Here is a 19935-nt window from a genome sequence, read left to right on the forward strand (position 1 = left end):
ATGGATCTTCACCAGCAAAACGAGCTGCTCCACCCCCCACCAGCATCCACGCGCGGCAACAACCCCACAAGGTGAGTTCAGTGATGTGTACCTCTGTCAATTTACCATTTTTTCTTGTACTGTTTTAACTTTATTCCAGGGATTTAAGATGGATTTGTTACTCTTTGCACCTAATTTATCCAGGTCGAGATGGATAGAAGTTGGATTTATACAAGTGCACCATTTTCGCCGGCCTTTCTGTCTGGTGTTCAACACTTCATGGAATATGTCAGAGCAAGATGTAGTAGTGCAGATGAGAAAATCAAGTGCCCATGCCGAAAATGCTTGAACCAGAAAGAGAAAAGCCTAGATGATGTACACGAGGATATCGAGCTCAATGGTATGTCTAGGTGCTATATTAGGTGGGCTCATCATGGAGAGGAAGAAGATGATGTTGGACAAGATGATGATGGAGAACTCGCTGTTCTACCTGAAGATATGTCATGTGATGGAACTGACCAAGGCCAGGCACCACTTGGTGAGGAAGGACAAGCTGAAGATGTCATAGATGATGGTGCAAGGGGAGTTCAGGGGTTGATTCAAGATTTGCGCGACGCAGCAAGCCATGGCCTCGGTGGTAACTTATATAAACAACTCATGGAAGAGGCAAAGCGTGAACTTTATCCAGGTTGCACCGAGGAGAGTAGGCTATCTTTCATGATTAAACTGCTGCATATAAAAGTGTACAATCGGATAACAACATCTGGGTTTGATGCATTCCTTGAGTTGCTTTCTTCAACTTTGAAGAATGTGCCCGGAATTCCTAAGTCATATAACGAGATGAAAGCCGTGCTTCGGAAGCTTGGTTTTGGTTATGTTTCTATTGATGCGTGCAAGTATGATTGTGCCTTGTTTTGGAAGGACCATGAAGGCGATGATCATTGCCCAGTTTGTGGCTTCACCAGATGGAAAGTGAACAAGGAGGGCAGAAAGAAAGTTCCTCACAAGGTCCTCCGTTACTTTCCAATAATTCCACGCCTTCAAAGGCTTTTCATGTCAAAGCAGCGGGCACAATATGCAAGATGGCACAAGGAAAAGAGAGTACCCGTTGAAAATGAAATGAGACATCCTGCTGATGGGGAAGCTTGGAAAGATTTTGATGAGACTTTCAAGTCTTTTGTAGATGATCCCCGCAATTTGAGGTTAGCCATTGCTACTGATGGATTTAACCCATTTGGTCAGATGAGCAATTCATATAGCATATGGCCAGTGATAGTGGTACCATACAATTTTCCACCCTGGATGTGCATGGACCAATCCAATTATATGCTTGCTTTACTAATTCCAGGCAAAAAATCACCAGGCAAAGATTTCCATGTGTTTATGCAGCCTTTGATAGCAGACCTGATGGAGCTTTGGAAGGGTGTAAAAACTTATGATGCAGTTGAAGGCAAAGACTTTAGCCTGCGTGCAGCGATTCTGTTTGGAATCCATGACTACCCTGCATTGGGCACCATGTCAGGCAGAACCACTAAGGGTTACTTTGCATGTGTATACTGTGATGAGAATCCATGCTCCGAATGTCTTAGAAACAAAATTGGTTTCATAAACCATAGACGTTTCCTCCCTAACGACCATGCTTGGAGGACAAACAAATCTTTCAATGGCAAGCATGAAAAAAGAGAGCAGCCAAGGAAATTTACTGCAGATGAGGTTATGGCAAGGTTGGATTCAGTTTGCTATGTTCCAGGCAAGAATCCAGATAAGCCAAAACCAAGAAAACGATGCCGTAATGTAGATGAACCAGTATGGCATCTGAAGGTTAGCTTGTATGATTTACCATACTGGTCAAAATTGAAGCTACAGCACAACCTTGATGTTATGCACATAGAGAAAAACATATGTGAAGCCATTTTGTCAACTCTGCTTAATATCCCAAATAAGACAAAGGATACCATCGCTGCTAGACTAGATTTGGAGGATAGAGGTATAAGAAAAGAGCTTCATTTGCTAGATGACAGTGGTAGTTCATCATCAAAGCCAAGAGCTTGTTACGTTCTAAAACCAGAAGACAAGAAGAAGTTCTTGCAATTTGTGAGCAATGTTAAGTTTCCAGATGGCTATGCCTCCAATATATCAAGATGTGTCAATATGGAGGGAGGAGGATCAATCCATGGGCTGAAAACACATGACTGTCATATAATGTTGCAGCATATTTTACCAGCTAGTCTTCGTGGTTTGGTGCGCAAAGATGTATATGAAGTAATTGCTGAATTGGGTAGGTTTTTTAGACAACTTTGCTCCAAAACTATAAAGGTTGATGCAATACACCAGATGAAGGAAGATATTGTGCTTATCATTTGCAAGCTAGAGAAAATCTATCCTCCAGCATTTTTCGATGTTATGGTTCACCTAGCAGTACACTTACCTGATGAGGCACTCCTTAGGGGACCGGTGCAGTATGGATGGATGTATCCCATTGAGAGAAGGTTGGGCACCTTTAAGCGTTTCGTTCGCAATCAAGCAAGACCAGAAGGATCTATTGCGGAGGCATACACTGCCTATGAGTGTATGACCCAGTGCTCAACATATTTCAGTGACATCATTAGTAGGTTCACTAGGCCTGAAAGAAACTTAGATGGACTAGAGAACATCTCACCCAATGGTTACTCTATTTTTGATCATGGTATTAACCTGTTGGGTGCTTCAAATCTTCATTACCAAGACAAAGACATAGACTCCATGGTTTGGTTTGTTCTAAATAACTGTGAAGAAGTTGACGAATACAAAGAGTGAGTAATTCCTGCTATTGCAGCCATCTTTATTCAATACTAGTGTCACAAAATAACTAATTACCTTCTTCCTTTGCAGCATGTATAGGGCACAATTAGAACAAGAAGAGGTCAACAATGTTGAAAAAAAGATGTCAACACAATTCGCTGCATGGTTGGAGAATCGTGTGTGTTGTACTTTCTACAGCATGACTTCATCATTTATGATCCAATACATTTTCAAATTCACTAATTCTATATGTTTTTTACCGGCAGATTACCAAATTGAAATATGAAGGCACAACACTTGTTGACGAAGACTTGTACTCACTAGCATGTGGGCCGGATCCGCGAGTGCGTTCATACACAGCCTGTATAATCAATGGGGTACGGTACCACACTACGGCTCGTGATGAACATAGGAAGACACAGAACTCCACCATCAAGTGCCCAGGTACTCACGGTGATGACACAATGAACTTCTATGGGACAATCGTAGACATTATTGAGCTGAGTTACAGTAAGAACAGCAAAGGGAGTAGAACTGTTATCTTATTACGATGTGAATGGTACCATCTTGGGGGAAGGACATACCAGATGAAAGATGATGGTTACTTCAAGAGCATAAACATCACAGGCCGATGGTATAAGGATGATCCTTTCATTATGGCCACAGATGCTACACAGGTATTTTTCTTGGAAGATACAAAATTAGGGCCATGTTGGCGAGTGCTACAAGAATTTGGCCACCGACATATATTTGATGTCGAAGAGTCCGACACAAACCAACCAATCCATGAACAAGTACAAATGAGATCTCAAGAGGCATACCAAGAGGAGCATATTTCATCTAGAGATGGTGCAGTGAGAGACATTCCTCCAGATATGGATTTGTTGCACATGGATAATGAACCAGGCAGCCCTATTAGTAGAGACCTCGTCGAGAGCATCCGTCGACAAAAACATATTGCTCAAGGTGATGAAGCAGACCGCGAAGATGAAGATGAAACCTACCTTGAGTACCATAGTCCAGAAGAAGGCAATACTTCAGGAGAAGACAGTGATGTTGATTGACCTTTGCATTTCTAGACATATGTGAACCATGCATGAACTTTTCTGTTATTGACTATTGTTGTATTTCAATTATGCTACTACATTTGTATCTGAATTATGAGATTGCAAGACCTTATATGCAATGTTTCTGTTTTCAGTGTATACTTCATGTGTGATGCAAGTTACAGTAGAGTGTCCAGATTTCATTCACATGATGTGTGTGTATATATATGGGGACTTCATGTGTCATGCCCAGAATCTGTCATTAAATGGATTTCTGGGTTTTTATGACCCCAAGGCCATGTCATGGAATGTACATAATTTGTCACAAAATGTATTGGCCGGAACTAACATACATTCTGCCAATATTTCATCACGCACAAATTTGCTAAATACACTATTCCATTTCCTTCCTTTTCATTTCTTGCTTGCTTGAATGCAAGCCCATCCAATATTGGCACATAATGTTTCACACATGAACTGATTTGCATTGCTTGAAAAAAGAACCAGTTTGCATTGCTTGACCATCGACCAGATTGCAATGCTAGAAAATGCACCACCTTGTTCTTACATTACAAAAGCGAAGACCAACTGCACCAGATTGCATTGTTCATACTACACTGCAACCATCACCTACAAAGACTAAAATACATTATGCAGTGAACTTGACTTCACTGCCTGCCTGCAACATACATCAACACACAGCCAAGACCAACTACTAAAACAGACATCAAAAGGTTGAACTTGCACGCAAGATTGTCCACCTTGGCCTCAATCTGTAGTTCATCAGCCCGCATATTCATGACCATTCTCCCAGATGATGCATCTGCTACCTCTTCAGCTTCATCACCAATGTCCACTGCCAGGGGGAATTTGTGGATTGCGACAATGCCAAGCTCCTCCAGCGTATCCAAATACTGCCTTTGGAAATTATAGAACCCGCAAAGCTTAGGAAACTACAACATTAACAAAACAATTTTGTTAACCATAGCTGGATAAACAGGGATGAAGAACTTCTCAGCTCAAATCATACAAGTGGATGCTCACTGAGTTCCGTGGACATTTGAAGAACACACGCAGGTAGTTCTCGGTCGTGTCCTTCCCTGACCGCCTCTCTATCACCCGTGCCATCCCACAGTCAGGGCATGGGATCAAGGGGAGTCCAGTCTCCTTACCAAGAGGATATGGCTGCAGCTCCCACATCGAGCTTGGCTCCAGATGGCGCTCAACCATCCTGGACGCTCCACTGCCCCTCGATTGAGTAGCCGAGCTACCCCACTTGGACATGGCGCCGTCGTCGTCGTCGCCGCCACAGCAGTCTCCTGGAACCGTCCAGCGCCGTCACCTGGGGAGAGGGGGAGCCGGCTCCGCCCAGAGGCAGCACGACGGCGGCCGTGCTCTACCACCCCGACCGACGCTCGCCCAGAGGACCACCCGCACGCCGAGCTCAGACCGCCCTGCTCTGCCTGCCCGCACGCACTGGCCTCACGCCCGGGTCCGCCCACCCCCACGCCCTGGCCTCACACCAGAGGCCACCTGCTCCGCCCGCCCGCACGTCGAGATCCGCCGCCCGCCCTGGCGTCCCGCCGAGATCCGCCACCCGCCGCGCTCCACCAGGCCGCCCGCCAAGCTCGGCCTGCCCGCCCGCAACGCTACACCGACCCACCCACCGCCGGCATCCGCGCTCGGCAGCCGCGGTCCGCTCACCCGGACGCTGCCCGCCCGCCGCCCGAACACCGCCCGCCGCTGTGTGGGAGTGGGGAATTTTGGGGAACGATTCGAAATGGCCAAGTTCAACTTCTGTTTGGGGATCATGTTATAATTAACAAACAATGACGTACCGAAAAGGTCACAAAAAACCACTTCATATCGTCATTAAAACCATAACAGACGATCGGCTACTCTGGTTGACATTTTGTGACGACACCAGGCATCTTTATGTGACCAAAAGAAGAGAGTGGTCATAAATACTTCAAGGGCTCATGAATTTATGACGACATAGATTTTATCGTCATCTAATGTTACAATATATGACGATATTTGTCCTCGTCATGAGGACTTTTGTCATAAAAAATCATAATTCTTGTAGTGTGCCGGACACTTTCCAAACAACTCACACCAGCCCATCCATTCCCAGAGAGAAACACTAGTTATGTGACCACACCGTAACTTGCCCAATACCGTGGGCACGGCTATTCGAATAGATTTTCAACTCTGCAGAGGTGTGCAACTTTACCCACAGGTGGGGTACCACAGCACGAACACCTTAGTGCCGGTGCAGATCCCAACAAAGCCATTACCCACCTTAGCTAGACCTGACTTGCCACCACGGGCTCCATCAAGGGGTCATTCGACCTATCTCCGAGGTTTAACCGGGGCATAAGTCACACAGAGCTTATCCCTTCTCCTTGATCACCCGTTGCTCTCAGCTCTCCTGATGGCTATCAGGCTAACTAGTGGGGTTTATGCTAAGCCGTTGCCCATACAACGGTCAAGTGGTTCGCACTACAAGAAGCTAGGTGAGATGTCACATCAACTCGGTCCTTAGGGGTGACAAGATGGATATCTCCCCTCCACGCTCAACCACACAGGTACGAGCACACCAACGGCAATTCACACAGAAATGCCATCCATCCCGTCCGACTCGTTTCTCAAATCCACATTTTACCCTTTCCCACACACACGCATTTTCTTTATAAAATCAGGTGGTCAAGGTATGGTTGTCACAACAAGGGTGGCTATCCTACCATGGTTACGGCACGCAAAATCATGCAATTTTATAAAACAGGCCATCGGGTTGTGTTTATAAAAACTAGGACAAAAAAACATGCATCAAAGGGCAGAATTGAACTTGCCATCGTCAAACCCTTGCGGGAGGTCCTGATCGTAGCACTGTCCCTCGGGCTCGGAGTCGCGGAACTGGTCTTCGTCTGCTTGGTCACAGTCAAGACCTTCCTCGTTCACTCCGTGTCCTACGACACAACAAACAGACACACAATCAAGCGCAAGAACTAAAAGCTTTCGTTGTGGGGCTTGAATCGGAAATAATTTAGTTACGGAGATAGGGGTAATATTTTTGGGTGGTTTCTTAATGGCATGGTTAGAACTATACTAGAAACGGAGTGGTGAAGTTTCGGGACAATCGGAGGTCGTTTGGCGCATAAAATGACGCGCTAAAGAGGGTTTTAGGGTTTAAACGGGGGTCCAGGGGCCTATTTATAATTACCTAAAGAGGGTAGGGGCTTATTTGCGAACCCTAAAAGTATTCAGTGTACGCTAAAGGGTGTCGAATATAATTGGGTTTACGTAATGGAGGACCTGGTTTGAAATATTAGGAAGAGTAAGGTCTCTTTGGCAAAAGAAGTAACTAAGGGGGGTTTCATTTAGGGAATACAGGAAAGGGAGGGGGCTATGGGTAAAACGCCCCCTCCTCCTCCTCTCCTCCCCTGTGACCGAAACAGAGGAGGGGCAGGGGCGGCGGCGGCGGGCGGCGCCGGCCGGCCAGGGCCCAAGGGTGGCCCGGGGTAGGGGGAAAAGGGGCAGGGGAGCAAGGGGAACTAATCCCCGGCCTCACCTCGGGCCGAGGTGGAGCGAGGAGGCGCGGCGACGGAGGCCGGCGGGCGGCGGCAGTGCGGCACGGGCGGGCGGCGATGGGGGCGCGGGGAGAGGCAGGAGGCGGCGGTGGGAGCTGTGGGGGAACGAGGGGCTGCGCGAGGGCCTACTTATAGGCGGCTACAGGTGGCGGGTGGCGGTGGCCGGTGAGGAGGGCCGGCGAGCGGCGCGGGGCGCCTTAATGGCGGCCGCGTCGTGACGTCCGTGTCGTCGAGCGGCGGTGCGGGCAACGAGGTCGGGACGACGTGACGGTGCGGCACGTGAGGCGGCGCTGTGCGGCGGGGCGGGACACGGCAGCGGCGCGCGACGCGGCGAGGCGGGCGTGGCAGCGGCGGGCGGCGCGGCACGCGCGGGTGCAGAGCGCACGCGCGCGCGCGGCGCGGCGTGGCGCGGGCCAGAGGCTGAGCGCGGGCGGCGCCGGAACGGCGCGGCGCGCGGCCACGCGGTGCGCGTGCGCGCACGCCGTGACACGGCCGGGCAGGGGCTCGTGCGCGGAGCGGCAGGGGTGAACGGCGCACGGGCGCGCGCGTGCGCGACGCAGGAGGGGCCGGCGCGTGCGTGCGCGAGGGGGAACAGAGGGCGGCGTGGCTGACGCGGCGGGGTGCAGCCAGGGGCCGGGCGATGTTCAGGAGCAGGGGAGAAGAGAAGGGAGGAGAAGGGAGGGGAAAAGAAAGAAGGAAACAGAGAGGAAGAAAGGAAAAAGAAAGGAAGAAAAGAAATGGAAAAGAGAGAGAGAGAGAGAGAGAGACGTGCCGGCGCCGGTCGCGGCGGCGATCGCGGCCGGTCGGCCACGCGCGCGGGATTCGCGCGCTGCGCGAGAAAGGAATCGCGCCGGCGTTAATCGCGGCGGACGATCGCGCGCGGGTGGCAGGTTTCCGAGCGGCGCGGGATGGGACGGCGATAAAGTTTAGTGTCGGTCAGGAGGGTTAGGGTTAGGGTTTCGATGTCGAGTGATTTTTAATTGAAAACACTCTAGCGCGTGATTTAATTTGGTAAATTTTCCAGGGCGTCACACGCGCGGGGCCATGAGCCGGCTCAATGCGGTGAGCACCTGGCAAAGAACGAAGCCCGAGCGTCCTCCTAGTTGGTTCCTCCAGCACGGCGCAAGCAGATCTCATCACAGCCGAGCGAGAAGAGAGGAAGGACCCAGACGCAGCCCGCACACCCCACCGCCGACACAACCACGCCATGGGAGATCCCCGCCGTCGGGCTGAACTCGCTGGAGGGAGAAGAAAGGGGGGAGAAATGAAGGGGAAGGAAATGATTTAAGCGTGTATTTGGTTGGGCCGTGCTTTTTGAAAAATCTGCTGTGTGCTGTGGGCTGTGGAAAAGCTGCTGTGGGAAAAGCAGAATACTGTTTGATTAAAGCAGCTGTGAGCTGTGAAAAACTGTGTGGCCGTTTGATTAGAGCAGTTGTGAGCTGTGGAAAACTGTGTGCTGTGGGGCGGAGGCGGAGATTGGGACGGGGCAGTGGTCGCGGCGGAAGTGGGGCGGGGGTCGGGGTGGGGCAGCGGCTGTGGCGGAAGTGGGGCGGAGGCAGGTGGGGCGGAGGCGGGCGGCCGCGGTGGAGGTGGGGCACAGGCCGGGACAGAAGTGGATGGGGCGGGATAGCGGCCACGGTGGAGGTGGGGCAGGGGCCGGGACGGAGGCGGCCGCCGCGGCGGAGGTGGGGCGAGGCTGGGGCGAAGACGGCGGTGGGGCGGAGGTGGCCGGGGCGGCGCCCGGGGTAGGGTGGCGACCGTGTTGAAGGTGGGGCGAGGCGGCGGCGGCAGCCGGGGTGGAGGTGAGGGTGGGAGGCAATGGGGAGACGGGTGGGAATCGGACCGGTGGGAGAATTGAAGAGCGAATGTTTTTCATAATCAGTGGTAGGTGGGTAATTTTTTGCCCCAAAAGCCACTAAAAATAGAGAGAGATGTGTTTTTGCATTTATACTGCAGTGAAAGTTGGTTTTGGATAAAAGCAGCTAAAGCTTTTGAGTTCTTTGGTTGGTTTTTAGTTTTTCAAAAGCAAAAGCAGGTTAGAAAATCCAACCAAATACAGTCTAAGCCTGATAACCGAGCACTACGAGCGAACTCGATATCAGTCAGATAAATACACCAAATACATAATAGATAGAGGTGGACCCGATTCCACAATTATACATGAATCACTCACAACCACCGATATCCGATCCAACGCACCACATCGTCGATTGACGGAAAGACAAAATCCCAATCGATCGAAGAGGAGCAAATCTGTGAAGGTAAACACCAAACTTGATATACCAGTTGCAAAGATGAATTTTAGTTGCATTATAAAAGATGTGAGCGCTAGATACTTATATACATCTAAATATGATGTTCATCGATGAAAACAACGGTATACCAATAAATCAAAATTATAGCACATAAACTTTATATTATAGGATACCATTTCTATAGCTTATTTTAAATATTTTCTTATAACATCTCCTAACTCGGAGTCACGTTGTACCACTTGGACTTGGTTCGTAGCAATAGACCTTGGGTCTTAACATATACCGTTACTTGTATGTATGGTTGGGGGCAAGGTGGTCGCCTCGGGCACGAGCTGCTACATGACCGGCTCTGGTGGTGCCTAAGAATCCAAGAGAGGAGAATTCTTTCAATTAAAGTATGCGTCCACCCCTAAGCATCAAATCCATTGTCGTCTAGTCCGGTTAGGATACCTGGCTTTCACCCAGGCGACCCGGGTTCAAATCCCGGCAATGGAATGATACTTTTTTTTTTTAAGTTGAACCGTCGCTTCTATCCTTAGCTGATCCGTTTAGGAGCTCTCAACAGATGAAATCGAAAATTTGAGCATCAGGACCGCACCCTATCTATCTGCGAGAGCAACTTGTCATATTTTTTAGTGTATTTCACTAATGAAATAGGCAAACTGGCAATGAATATTCGAGTTTATTATTATACCAACTGCACTACAGTAAGCAGCGAGTACCAACCAAGCGAACAATCTTAAAAGTTCGCGGTTGGGTACTAGCAATCACTCAGAATAATCAGGCTCACGAAAGAACTGGGACTATGTACTTGTTGACAAGAATTTAACAGTTAAAACTGTTGAAGTATGCCGATTGGGCTATCACCGTCCACGTAAACATTCCCGCATAAAGCTTTTGATCGAGGCAACTATCCAGTTATTTCAATTTACAAAAGCTAAGCGTAACCACCCAAAATCCAAACTTCTATAGTCCCGTGATGGTTACAAGGTGAAACAATAATCATAACCCTATGGTCTTCGGGAGGAAAATGTAGCTCTAGGAGTGCATCTGAATTGGCTTGCCACGCGACCCCCAGCTCCACGCTAAATCATGCACAATGGCGCCTCCAGTGGAGGAGGAATTTCCCCAAACTGCGCTCGACCCTCTTCTCATCTTGTTAGCAGCTCGATGTCAGCTCCGACTTCAGCAATCTTCGAGTCCATAGAAGCTTTTGCGCTGCTCGCAACGCTCTTAACATCAAGGTCGAGAGCAAGGGACTTCACAAGGCCCTTTTGCATCTAAGGTTGAATTTGGTTAAGGGCAGCAACATGTGCTAAAGCATTGGAAAATTTAAAGAGAGAGAAATAATGCAAAGCTACCGAATCAAACACAGAGCATGAAACGCTGCAGTAATGGAATGTTGAAAAAGGATACAAGGGAACCAATTGCAACAAGTGCCCGGTATTTGGAGTCAAAATCTTGAGCCTCATCTTCTGCGATCTGTAAATTCAAGTAAGAAAAATAAGAGATGGGAGTTCTCTGAAAATAGCAATGGCTGGATGTAGCAGGGTGGAAAACTCACTTCAAGGGCAGCAGAAAGAATTTGCGCCTGACTCTGTTCATCCTTTGATTCAATCGAAAGAACAGCATAGCTGCAGAAAATGTTGGGAAGATCAGCATTCTCAAATGCCATTGTTCCTTTCTAATGTTATGAAAGCAAAGTTGCAATGCATAAACAGGTACAGTTCAACTTGAGACTTACTTCAGCAAAAGTGTGGCATATGCCAAGTGTGCATTCTTGCTAAACGAAGACTTGCAGTTGGTCACGGAATCAATGATCTGAAATTAGGGGAAAAATTGTCAGACCCCAAAAGCATGCCTAAATAACAGGCTAATGTGTGTTATGCTCTAATCAACCGGGTCATCAATGTTTAGTACCAAAAAACATTCAAGAGTTAAGTAATTTAAACCGGAGGCTACTAGCATGCACAACGGATAAAGAGAATTCCAGGGAAAAGAACTATTTAACTTGAGGACTGACCTCAGCACAGTGGATCCTCAACCATTGGTGCAAGCATGAGCTGTCAAATAAGTTTGTCACAGCTTTAAGGATTGTAAGCAAATTTGCTGGCTGCACAGGTGGTGCTACAGCTTTACGGAAGGTCTCCATAAGTACATCTGACACAAGGAGCGAAGCATCATTCAGTACCAAACAACAATGTTTGATTTCCATGTTGGTAACAGTCAGTTCCAGTGATAAAGAGAGAAGGTATAGACAATTAAACAATTTAAGCTTGCACGATATAGTTCAGATGTAACAGAATGAGGGTTAGCAGAAAGAGCGTTATCTGAAACCCCACCGTTTCCAGTTTCAATGGTCTTGAGAAGTAAAGCAGCTCCATCAGGGTGCAACACGAACATTCTCAGAAAATCAATAACTGCAAGATAGACGGACACCTTTCAGTTGGACTGAAAACCTTTGCCATCGAAAAGACTTGAACATTTTAACCCAAGAACATAACATACTAGTTTTCAGCTCCATGCAGAATGTAACTAGCAGGTTCTAACAATCATTCAGGGCGCTACAAACATCGAGCAACAGTTTCTAATAGATAGATCTTGTTTTAATCTGATTACAGTGAAAATTTAATTGGGTAAACGAAGTAATCACTATGATGCTAACTAATTTTATGGGGAAAAGAGGGTATATACCTGGAAACATCATTTTTGCTGGCCAAGACATCAATATTTTTACCAACAATGCCATGTCAGCATCTGCAAGCTTGCTTGTATGATAAAATGATGTTTCTTTCAATACTTTCACTATGGCGGGTAATCTTGACATCTCAGTCTCAGATAGAGATAATTGTTTCTGTTCCTGAACATACATATGTTGAAAATTAAGCCAAAATGGGATGCCAACAATATGCATGGACAGGTGAAATCCCGTTGAAATCGTGAAAAGGATTATAAATTAAATCTCTGATGAATTATTTCCCCAAGGATTGTGATCCTAAACAACACATGTGGAGGTATCACCTACAAGACTGTTATTTAAAGGTACACCACGGCCAAATTTAAAAGATTTGAGCTAGATGAACCACAGTCAAGTGGGAAAAACCCTATTATTGATATTGTGTGCCTAAAGGTGTTTTAAACTCACAAAATTAGTTCAGCCTGCAACATACCACAGAGCAAGTCACTAAGTCGATTTAGCTGGTTACTTAAAGTGAATAGATATGATATTCATGCTTCATCACGCGCTCACCACATTAGCCTTCTTTCCTAATCAGCTTGCCACAACAAGTGCATGCTTGGGATTTGGAACAAACTTTAATCAGCTCCCTTCATTCAGGTTATTTACTTACGCGTTGTTCACATTATCTCAAGAAAAAAAAAGCAACCCATGCCCTCTCCCTTTCAACATACTTCTATACATTATTTCTCGGTGTAGGTTAATTATGCAGCTTGAGAGACAAACAAGCCAATTAGTGCGAAAACTCAATAACACAAGACCTAAATCATGGATCTAATAACAAAACAACATATTCTAGGTTCTGAAAAGAAATATTCAGATGTTAAATTTTAGAAGCAACAAAAAGCCACCAGGAAATAAGCTTTTAGATACCGAGTCAGATGAAAGTGCGGCGTTGAATTCTGTAACTTTCTTTAGGATTCCATCGAACTGAGCCGTCTCAAATGACAGCATTCCACTCTGCAAATTGAAAAGGCCAATTTTGGGTGAAGTTGTAAAAAGGCTGTAATACAACTCATATTTGTTTAATGGCTGCTTGTTTCTGGTAAAAACAAAATTAAATAAAGGGCATCAACTATACAAAGATCGTATAGATGATTCAAACAGAGTGTTGACCTATACTGCTTTTACTGTTTTGTAAAAGGCTTTGTTTGACTTGGCAAGAAAATTTGATCAATAGTTCTTCTACATTTTTTATACTAACATCATCAATATAATTAAAAGTTCTATGAATCTTTCAGCTCCAGTAACACATGTATGGTTGTAATACCTGTACTGAAAACTTATAATGTTCTATTCTTGAAGTGCGTGGACACCTTATATAAAACCGAGGAAATAAGTATCCACCACAACCAAGGGATGCAGAGGGGACAATTAATATAGCACAACGGTACCATAAATTCATGTGCACTTGCAAGTAAGCTTCACCAATACGACTTAGTTTTACGATCAGGTGCATTCAACTGAGTCTCAAGTCCAAGTATCAGTGTTGTTTATAACAAACGTAGCAATTGTTAAGGTCAATAGTACCTTGGGTATGTGCTTGAAAATTTGTTTAGAAGCATTACCTGCAAAACAAGTATGTACAACGTATGATTCAGTATGTACCCAATACAGCATAAGGGGGAACAGAACCAGATCGATTTCCAGGCATCGAGATTGAATACGTACCATTTGATGAAGACGGTTGCCCACCAGGTACATATGCATTACCTGATACATAATCAAACACGGTTATCAAGAGCAGGCAGCAGCAACCAACAGCAAATATGACAGTAGCTAGATAGGCATGCTTACCCCCAGTGTAGGGATCCCGAAAAGATGGATCTGGAACAAAGTTATTCTGGCCAGAATTCTGCAGTATAAATTCTACCACCTGTTGGCGATACGTAAGGGGCAGATTTTCTTTCAGGAGCCACTTGTCTGCGACTGCGTATGGATCGTCTGCAAGAAAATGAACATGAGTGTAGCAGATACATAACATAACACGAGTATAAAAAGTTAAATACTCTCATAATGTAAGACGTAGGAAGATTCAATAATGTATCTAGAACCAATAGCTTCAAAGATTACACATAAGATATAGAAAGTTACATAAGACAACTTGAAAGTTGTATCAGGATCAAGTACATGAATCATATACAAGTTGGTTTACTCTAGAACCAATAGCAGAGAAAATCACAGAAATAGAAATACATGTGCGATACCTGAACGATTATAGGGTAGTTTTCGTATCGGTTCTCCATCTCCAATATCAACATTAAAAACTGCAAAAATTTCAGAATATTGTAAGAAAACCAAAGTTAGTGCAAAACATCCAATGGAACCCAACTTACCAAAATCATACCGAACACCATCATGAACCTGGCCTTGTGCAGCATCCCCAGGTCCGTCCACTACTTCACCAATCTAGCAATTTGGTTGGGAAAAGTATTTAGATACCTCAAAATAACGGTTATACAATAAAGCATATGCAGTGCCAGGTCAAGGAAAGACAACTACCACTATATTTTTATGTGATAAAGCAAGCCCCAAATAATTTAGAACTCAAAAACCATTATCCTGGCATAGCATTATGATGTTAAAGTGTCAGTGATCAATTATATCTATTTTAGGTTATAGTTAAGCCATAGGCTAGAGACTGAATTATGCCTTGGAGATGGAACAAACATCTAGCAGCCTGCTAGTTAAACATCTCTACCAAAATCAAGTAGCAAAACTAGCAATATTGCATTATTCCTCAACTTTACGGATTCTATTAAGTGATCAAGACAAAAACTTAGGTATAATGGAAAGACAAAAAAGTCTAAAGCACAAAGGGGCTTACTTTGTCCCATTTGAACTCTGCTGAATTCCATGAATAAGCAACACCATTGTCCCCTTCTCTAACAATCAATGTCTGGCCATCAGAATTCCCTGCTTGAGTAAAACATTATAAAATTGAAGTTTAGCACAGAAATAATATTGAAACACACAATAAACTAATACAGAATTTGAGCTACTTAGCTTAAACACCACAATATTGCCTTTCACACTACTACATATTTTTACATGCTAAACAATGATCAAGGCAACAGTTTATAAGAAGGCTCTGAACATTTACAGAAGATAGAGATTTTGAAACAATAAAGAATGTTCACATTGTATTTTGAAATGCATGCAGATTGTGGAATGGCCCATTTGAAGCCAAGCAGTCTATGTGTCAATAGTATCAGGATAAAAAAGTGGTATGTAACCTGGAACTTGCAGTGCCTCAACCCCTGGTAGATCTGTCAACTTGAGTCCACCAACGGTCTTTCTGTTAGGGCAAGCAAAAGGCATATTATGTATGAGTGATTCCAGGCTTTCAGAAAACAGCAAGAGCGGACAGGCCACAGTTAAAACAGACGAGTGAATAATCCTAGAGTTTCAACTTTCAGAAAATAGTAGAACAATATTGTATGCTAACCTGCTAAGCGTGTATTGAGAAATAAGATCTTTATAAGCTGCAAGTTCCTCATCACTGCAGAACCTGTTAGTATCGGTCGTCCATATCCTCACAGTACCATCAGAACAAGCAGTTACAATATCTCCATTTTCCAAGAATTTAGCATCCCATATGCAGCCCGGGTGTTCAATGCTTTGAACACAAACTCCATCTGCAATATTTTACTTGAAAAATCAGAGGACAAAAGTACATGAAGCACTTTCTGGACTATGCACGTTTGGTTTCTACCAAAAAGATTTTCCCTTTCTACTGCACAAGTTCAGCAGGTAAGTATAGTTTCAGTTTTCAGAATACTGGACATATTAAGAGGGGAAGTATTTAAACATTGGGAGAATTCCCTGGAAGGCCCTGGAACAAATCACGCTTCCTTCTATGGCCCTGGAAAACTGAAACGCCCTTTTGTGGCCTTCTTTTTATTTTCGTTCTCTTCCATGGCCCTCCCGTTAGACCCGTTAGGCCAATCTGTTAGGGTTTGAGGTTTGAGGTGAGAAGCAAAAATTTCTTGGACTGAACTACCCCTGCCACTCCCACACACCCCCCCGACCCCATCTCCCCCATCCTATCCCGTGAGCCCCGACCAGAGCAGAGGCGGGCGGCGTGCGAGCGGCGGGCGCGCGGGCGGCGTTCGGGAGGCGCGCGGGCGGCGGGCGGCGGGCGGCGCTCGGGCGGCAGGCAGCGTGCGGACTCGGGAGCAGAGTCACCCCAGGGCGCGGCGGAGGGCTCCCCAAGGGTACTATTGTCTTTTCACAGTCACTTAACTGGGAGTTAACCGCAGATGTAACGGCAGGGCCATGGAAGGGAAGGAAAATGAAATCAGGGTCAAATAAGGAAGTTGCAATTTTGCAGGGCCATAGAAGGAAGCGTGATTTGTTTGAGGGCCTTGCAGGGAATTTTCTCTTAAACATTGAGTTAGACATAACTTCGCATTTCTTTAGCCAAGATAGTATGTAGAATGGGTTGCGCCTGATTTAGTCAGGTTTGTAAAGTTGCTCAGAGAATCAAGTTCAACATAAGAAATGCCAATGCATTTAGAATACAAAATTACATCACCTTTCCATATCTTCAAAGAGCGATCCTCACTGCCACTAGCAATTAGACCTGAAGAATGTGCATCCACAGAATATACAAGAGAAGAATGCCCAATCATCTCCAGCAGGGGCTGACCTGTCAACGCCCATAACTTGATAGTGCTGCAACAAACAAAAATATCATGTGTGAACAAATAGCAACCAAGGACAGTAAAGCAGAAGAAACAAAATGAGTCAAATGACGCAAAAAATTAAAAAGATGAGAGGGTAAAGCACAAAAGGTTGGGTCAGAAACGTTTTCAGCAAGCCCAAGGAAACATTCTGATGAGAAATTTTCCCCTTCTCTCTTATCAAAAGGTGCTCTACGCGTAGGTGAAGAAGGAACTTTTATGGGCATTCTCCTTCACTCACCTGTCGTGTGAGGCAGAAAGAACTCCTAGACCTGGCATTGCTGCTAAACATCTAACAGTATCTGCAAGTGACATAACATTAGGTCAGGTTTGAGTGATTTCTCATGAAAGAAACAACACAAAAAGAAGATTTTATACAAAAAAATACTGCAGGCTATATAATGAAAAGTAGGATTTATTAGATTGACAAATGATGTTAATCTTTTATGCTAAGAATAACACAGAACTTATACATCAGTGCAAGTGCGCAACCAGAATTTACAGGTGCCTTACTCAAAGTCACACGATAGACTTAAATAAAAGACAATGTAAGCTCAATTCACCAAGATGGCAGATACTGTTTCACACACAAACTAAAGAAGTGTTTTCTGCAGTAGGAATAAAGCAAAATGAACAAAATTAAACCTGCATGTCCAGAGAATGTCTGTATACAGGTCCTTCCTTTCCACAGCTTAATGGTGGAATCACTTGAACCTATAAAAAGGAGGAATAAGTAAAATATTAATCAATCACTTGAAATATTTGTTCATAAAACTATGAGGGATTCATCCAAGGAAACTCTGATAAGCATTGAGAACAAGTTAGCTTTTAGAGTGCCCCAAGCACTGTGTAAAATCTAGATGAGCCAATAACTCAAATGAAAAAATTATGTCATCTCTACTCTATAAAACAAAGGTTTTAAATAGTTAGTGCAGCCAGAATTTTAAAACTGAAGTGCTTTCCAAAAGACATACTGATTACAAACTAAGCAAATTCCACTTCCAATATAATTTTTGTCCCAAAGTTACAGTGCTTCACAAAGTATCATTTGTCAAAATGCCAGACAAACAAAAAAAATTGACACCATATCAGCAGGTTAAAAGATAGAAGCGGCCTATGCATAGGACACAATAAAATGAAAATATGAAAAAAAAAATATAGGAGAAGCTTTACCAGTAAAGAGTTCTCCTGTGGGCAGCTTTAGAACAGTTTGCACTGCAACCTTGTGGGCTTCCCAAACCTCTACAGCATTGCCATTTCTCCACCGTCTTACAGTACTACACGTACAATGTGTATGTCAGTGAAATAGGACATTGGCACTATAAAGGAAAAAACTGAATCATCGATTAGGGCATCCTTCCTGTAGAACAAACACTTCAAGCACAAAGTACACCAAAGGTGCTCTGATAATGAAGAGATACAGAATAACAGAATGCAGCTTTCATATATTTCATACAGTAACAGGTTCAAGCATGATGAGAAGTATTGTTTACAGTCACATCATGAAAAATTCAGCACCTCCTAAATTAATAGCACACAATCGGACACTGAAATAAGAACAAAAAGCACTCGAAGAAAAGATACAATAAGGACAAGAAGCATTAAGACTATGCTTGTCTAAGAGAGTTTACCAATCCATGGAAGAAGAGATGATGTCACCGTTAGTGTCTACAGCTAGTCCAGTGACTTGTGAATTGTGCCCTTTCATTCTCTCAACAACTTCTCCTTTATGCAGATCCCAGAGGAAAACAAACGTATCCATTCCACCAGAAACAATTCCTCCTTCAGAAAAGCGGTCCGAAGGAGGGATCCAAGCCAATGGGCCCACAAAACTTGAATGTCCTGCGAGCGTCTTAGAGAGAACATATTCACTCTCCTTTTCTGGGCTCCGTGTCCAGAATTTCACGGTCCCATCTCTTGATGATGTTGCAATCCCAGCATCACCACATACACAAATGCCACGAACCTGTAGAAGAACGACCATGATAAGCCAACCACAAAACAAGTGTGGGCACAAAATGTATAACCCAAAGAATGTTTTGACAATAATAAGGGTGATCACAGTGAGACAATTGAACTATACAGTGTTGAATAATCTGATCTGATGATTTAAGGGTGGACCTTAAATCAGCAGAACTACAAGAACATGGTGGAATTGCACTTAGAGCAGAGGAAGGGAAGTCTTATGTTCTCTGTTTCGATTACATATACTAAGCGCAATTGCATTGAAATTAATTAACTTGCATTCAAAGCATCACCAACCTACTTGCAATTGCCAAGCAAAAAAGAGCTGAAACTACAGTGATCTGATCACTGATCACCCACCAAGTAACTAACCCACTAGGTTACTCCTACGCTAAACCTCCCTAAATCCACTGCCACAGGCTGAACCTATACGAAGAATCCGGAAGTAAATTACGTCCCTCCAATGCACTCGCAGTCGAAATCCATCTCTCCCGGAAACGCTCCGAACGGACCGAGACAGGGCAAGCCAAAACCCACGGACGCGACGAAGCTAGATCGCATCGCTGGCCAAACCCGCGGCGAGCCAACAAAACAAATAGCCCACGGCTTCCTCCGAGAGCGAGAGTCGAACCCCCCACAGGCCGAGGGTTCGGGCTCCGGAGCGGGCGGATCGAAACCGAGGGTATCGCCGCAAGCTTGGAGAGGAAGCAAACTGAGACGGGGCAGGTGGTGGGAGAGGAGGAGGAGCAGGGGAGAGGGGGCGCGGCGGCTTACGTCGTCGGCGTGCCCGTGCAGCTGGACGCCGAGGCGGTACTCGGCCATGGCGCCGTCGTACGGTCGCGGCGGAGCGAGCGAGGGCGAGTAGGGAGATGACGAGTTGTTGGAGTTGGGACTCGG

The 19935-nt window shown here is 45.3% G+C and overlaps 2 protein-coding genes and 1 non-coding gene across 4 annotated transcripts; 2 read left to right on the top strand and 1 right to left on the bottom strand.

Moving 5' to 3' along the window:
• LOC112880014 lies at positions 1-3824 on the top strand. The gene is made up of 4 exons (XM_025944466.1): positions 1-71; positions 273-2073; positions 2191-2257; positions 3667-3824. The coding sequence occupies exons 1-4, from the start codon at positions 1-3 to the stop codon at positions 3822-3824; spliced, it is 2097 nt and encodes a 698-aa protein (XP_025800251.1).
• A 6248-nt stretch (positions 3825-10072) lies between these two features.
• On the top strand, positions 10073-10146 carry TRNAE-UUC. Its single transcript has one exon. It is a non-coding gene; the product is annotated as a tRNA-Glu (tRNA).
• A 291-nt stretch (positions 10147-10437) lies between these two features.
• Positions 10438-19935, bottom strand: LOC112881857 (phospholipase A-2-activating protein). 2 transcript variants are annotated; one of them, XM_025946754.1, is made up of 22 exons: positions 19813-19935; positions 18705-19039; positions 18247-18350; positions 17719-17787; positions 17315-17375; positions 16926-17065; positions 15837-16026; positions 15625-15686; positions 15216-15304; positions 14725-14797; positions 14596-14655; positions 14186-14332; positions 14060-14101; positions 13919-13956; positions 13262-13348; positions 12346-12505; positions 11994-12071; positions 11675-11811; positions 11396-11472; positions 11216-11285; positions 11068-11133; positions 10438-10931 (listed from the first exon to the last, which is right to left on the bottom strand). In XM_025946754.1, exons 1-22 carry the CDS (start codon positions 19858-19860, stop codon positions 10803-10805), a joined length of 2262 nt encoding a protein of 753 aa, XP_025802539.1. In that variant the 5' UTR covers positions 19861-19935; the 3' UTR covers positions 10438-10802. The 2 variants fall into 2 exon arrangements, with proteins under 2 accessions (XP_025802539.1, XP_025802538.1); XM_025946753.1 differs by having other exon boundaries at positions 12346-12511.

Source organism: Panicum hallii, chromosome 2, assembly GCF_002211085.1.
Source record: "Panicum hallii strain FIL2 chromosome 2, PHallii_v3.1, whole genome shotgun sequence".
NCBI lineage: Eukaryota > Viridiplantae > Streptophyta > Magnoliopsida > Poales > Poaceae > Panicum > Panicum hallii.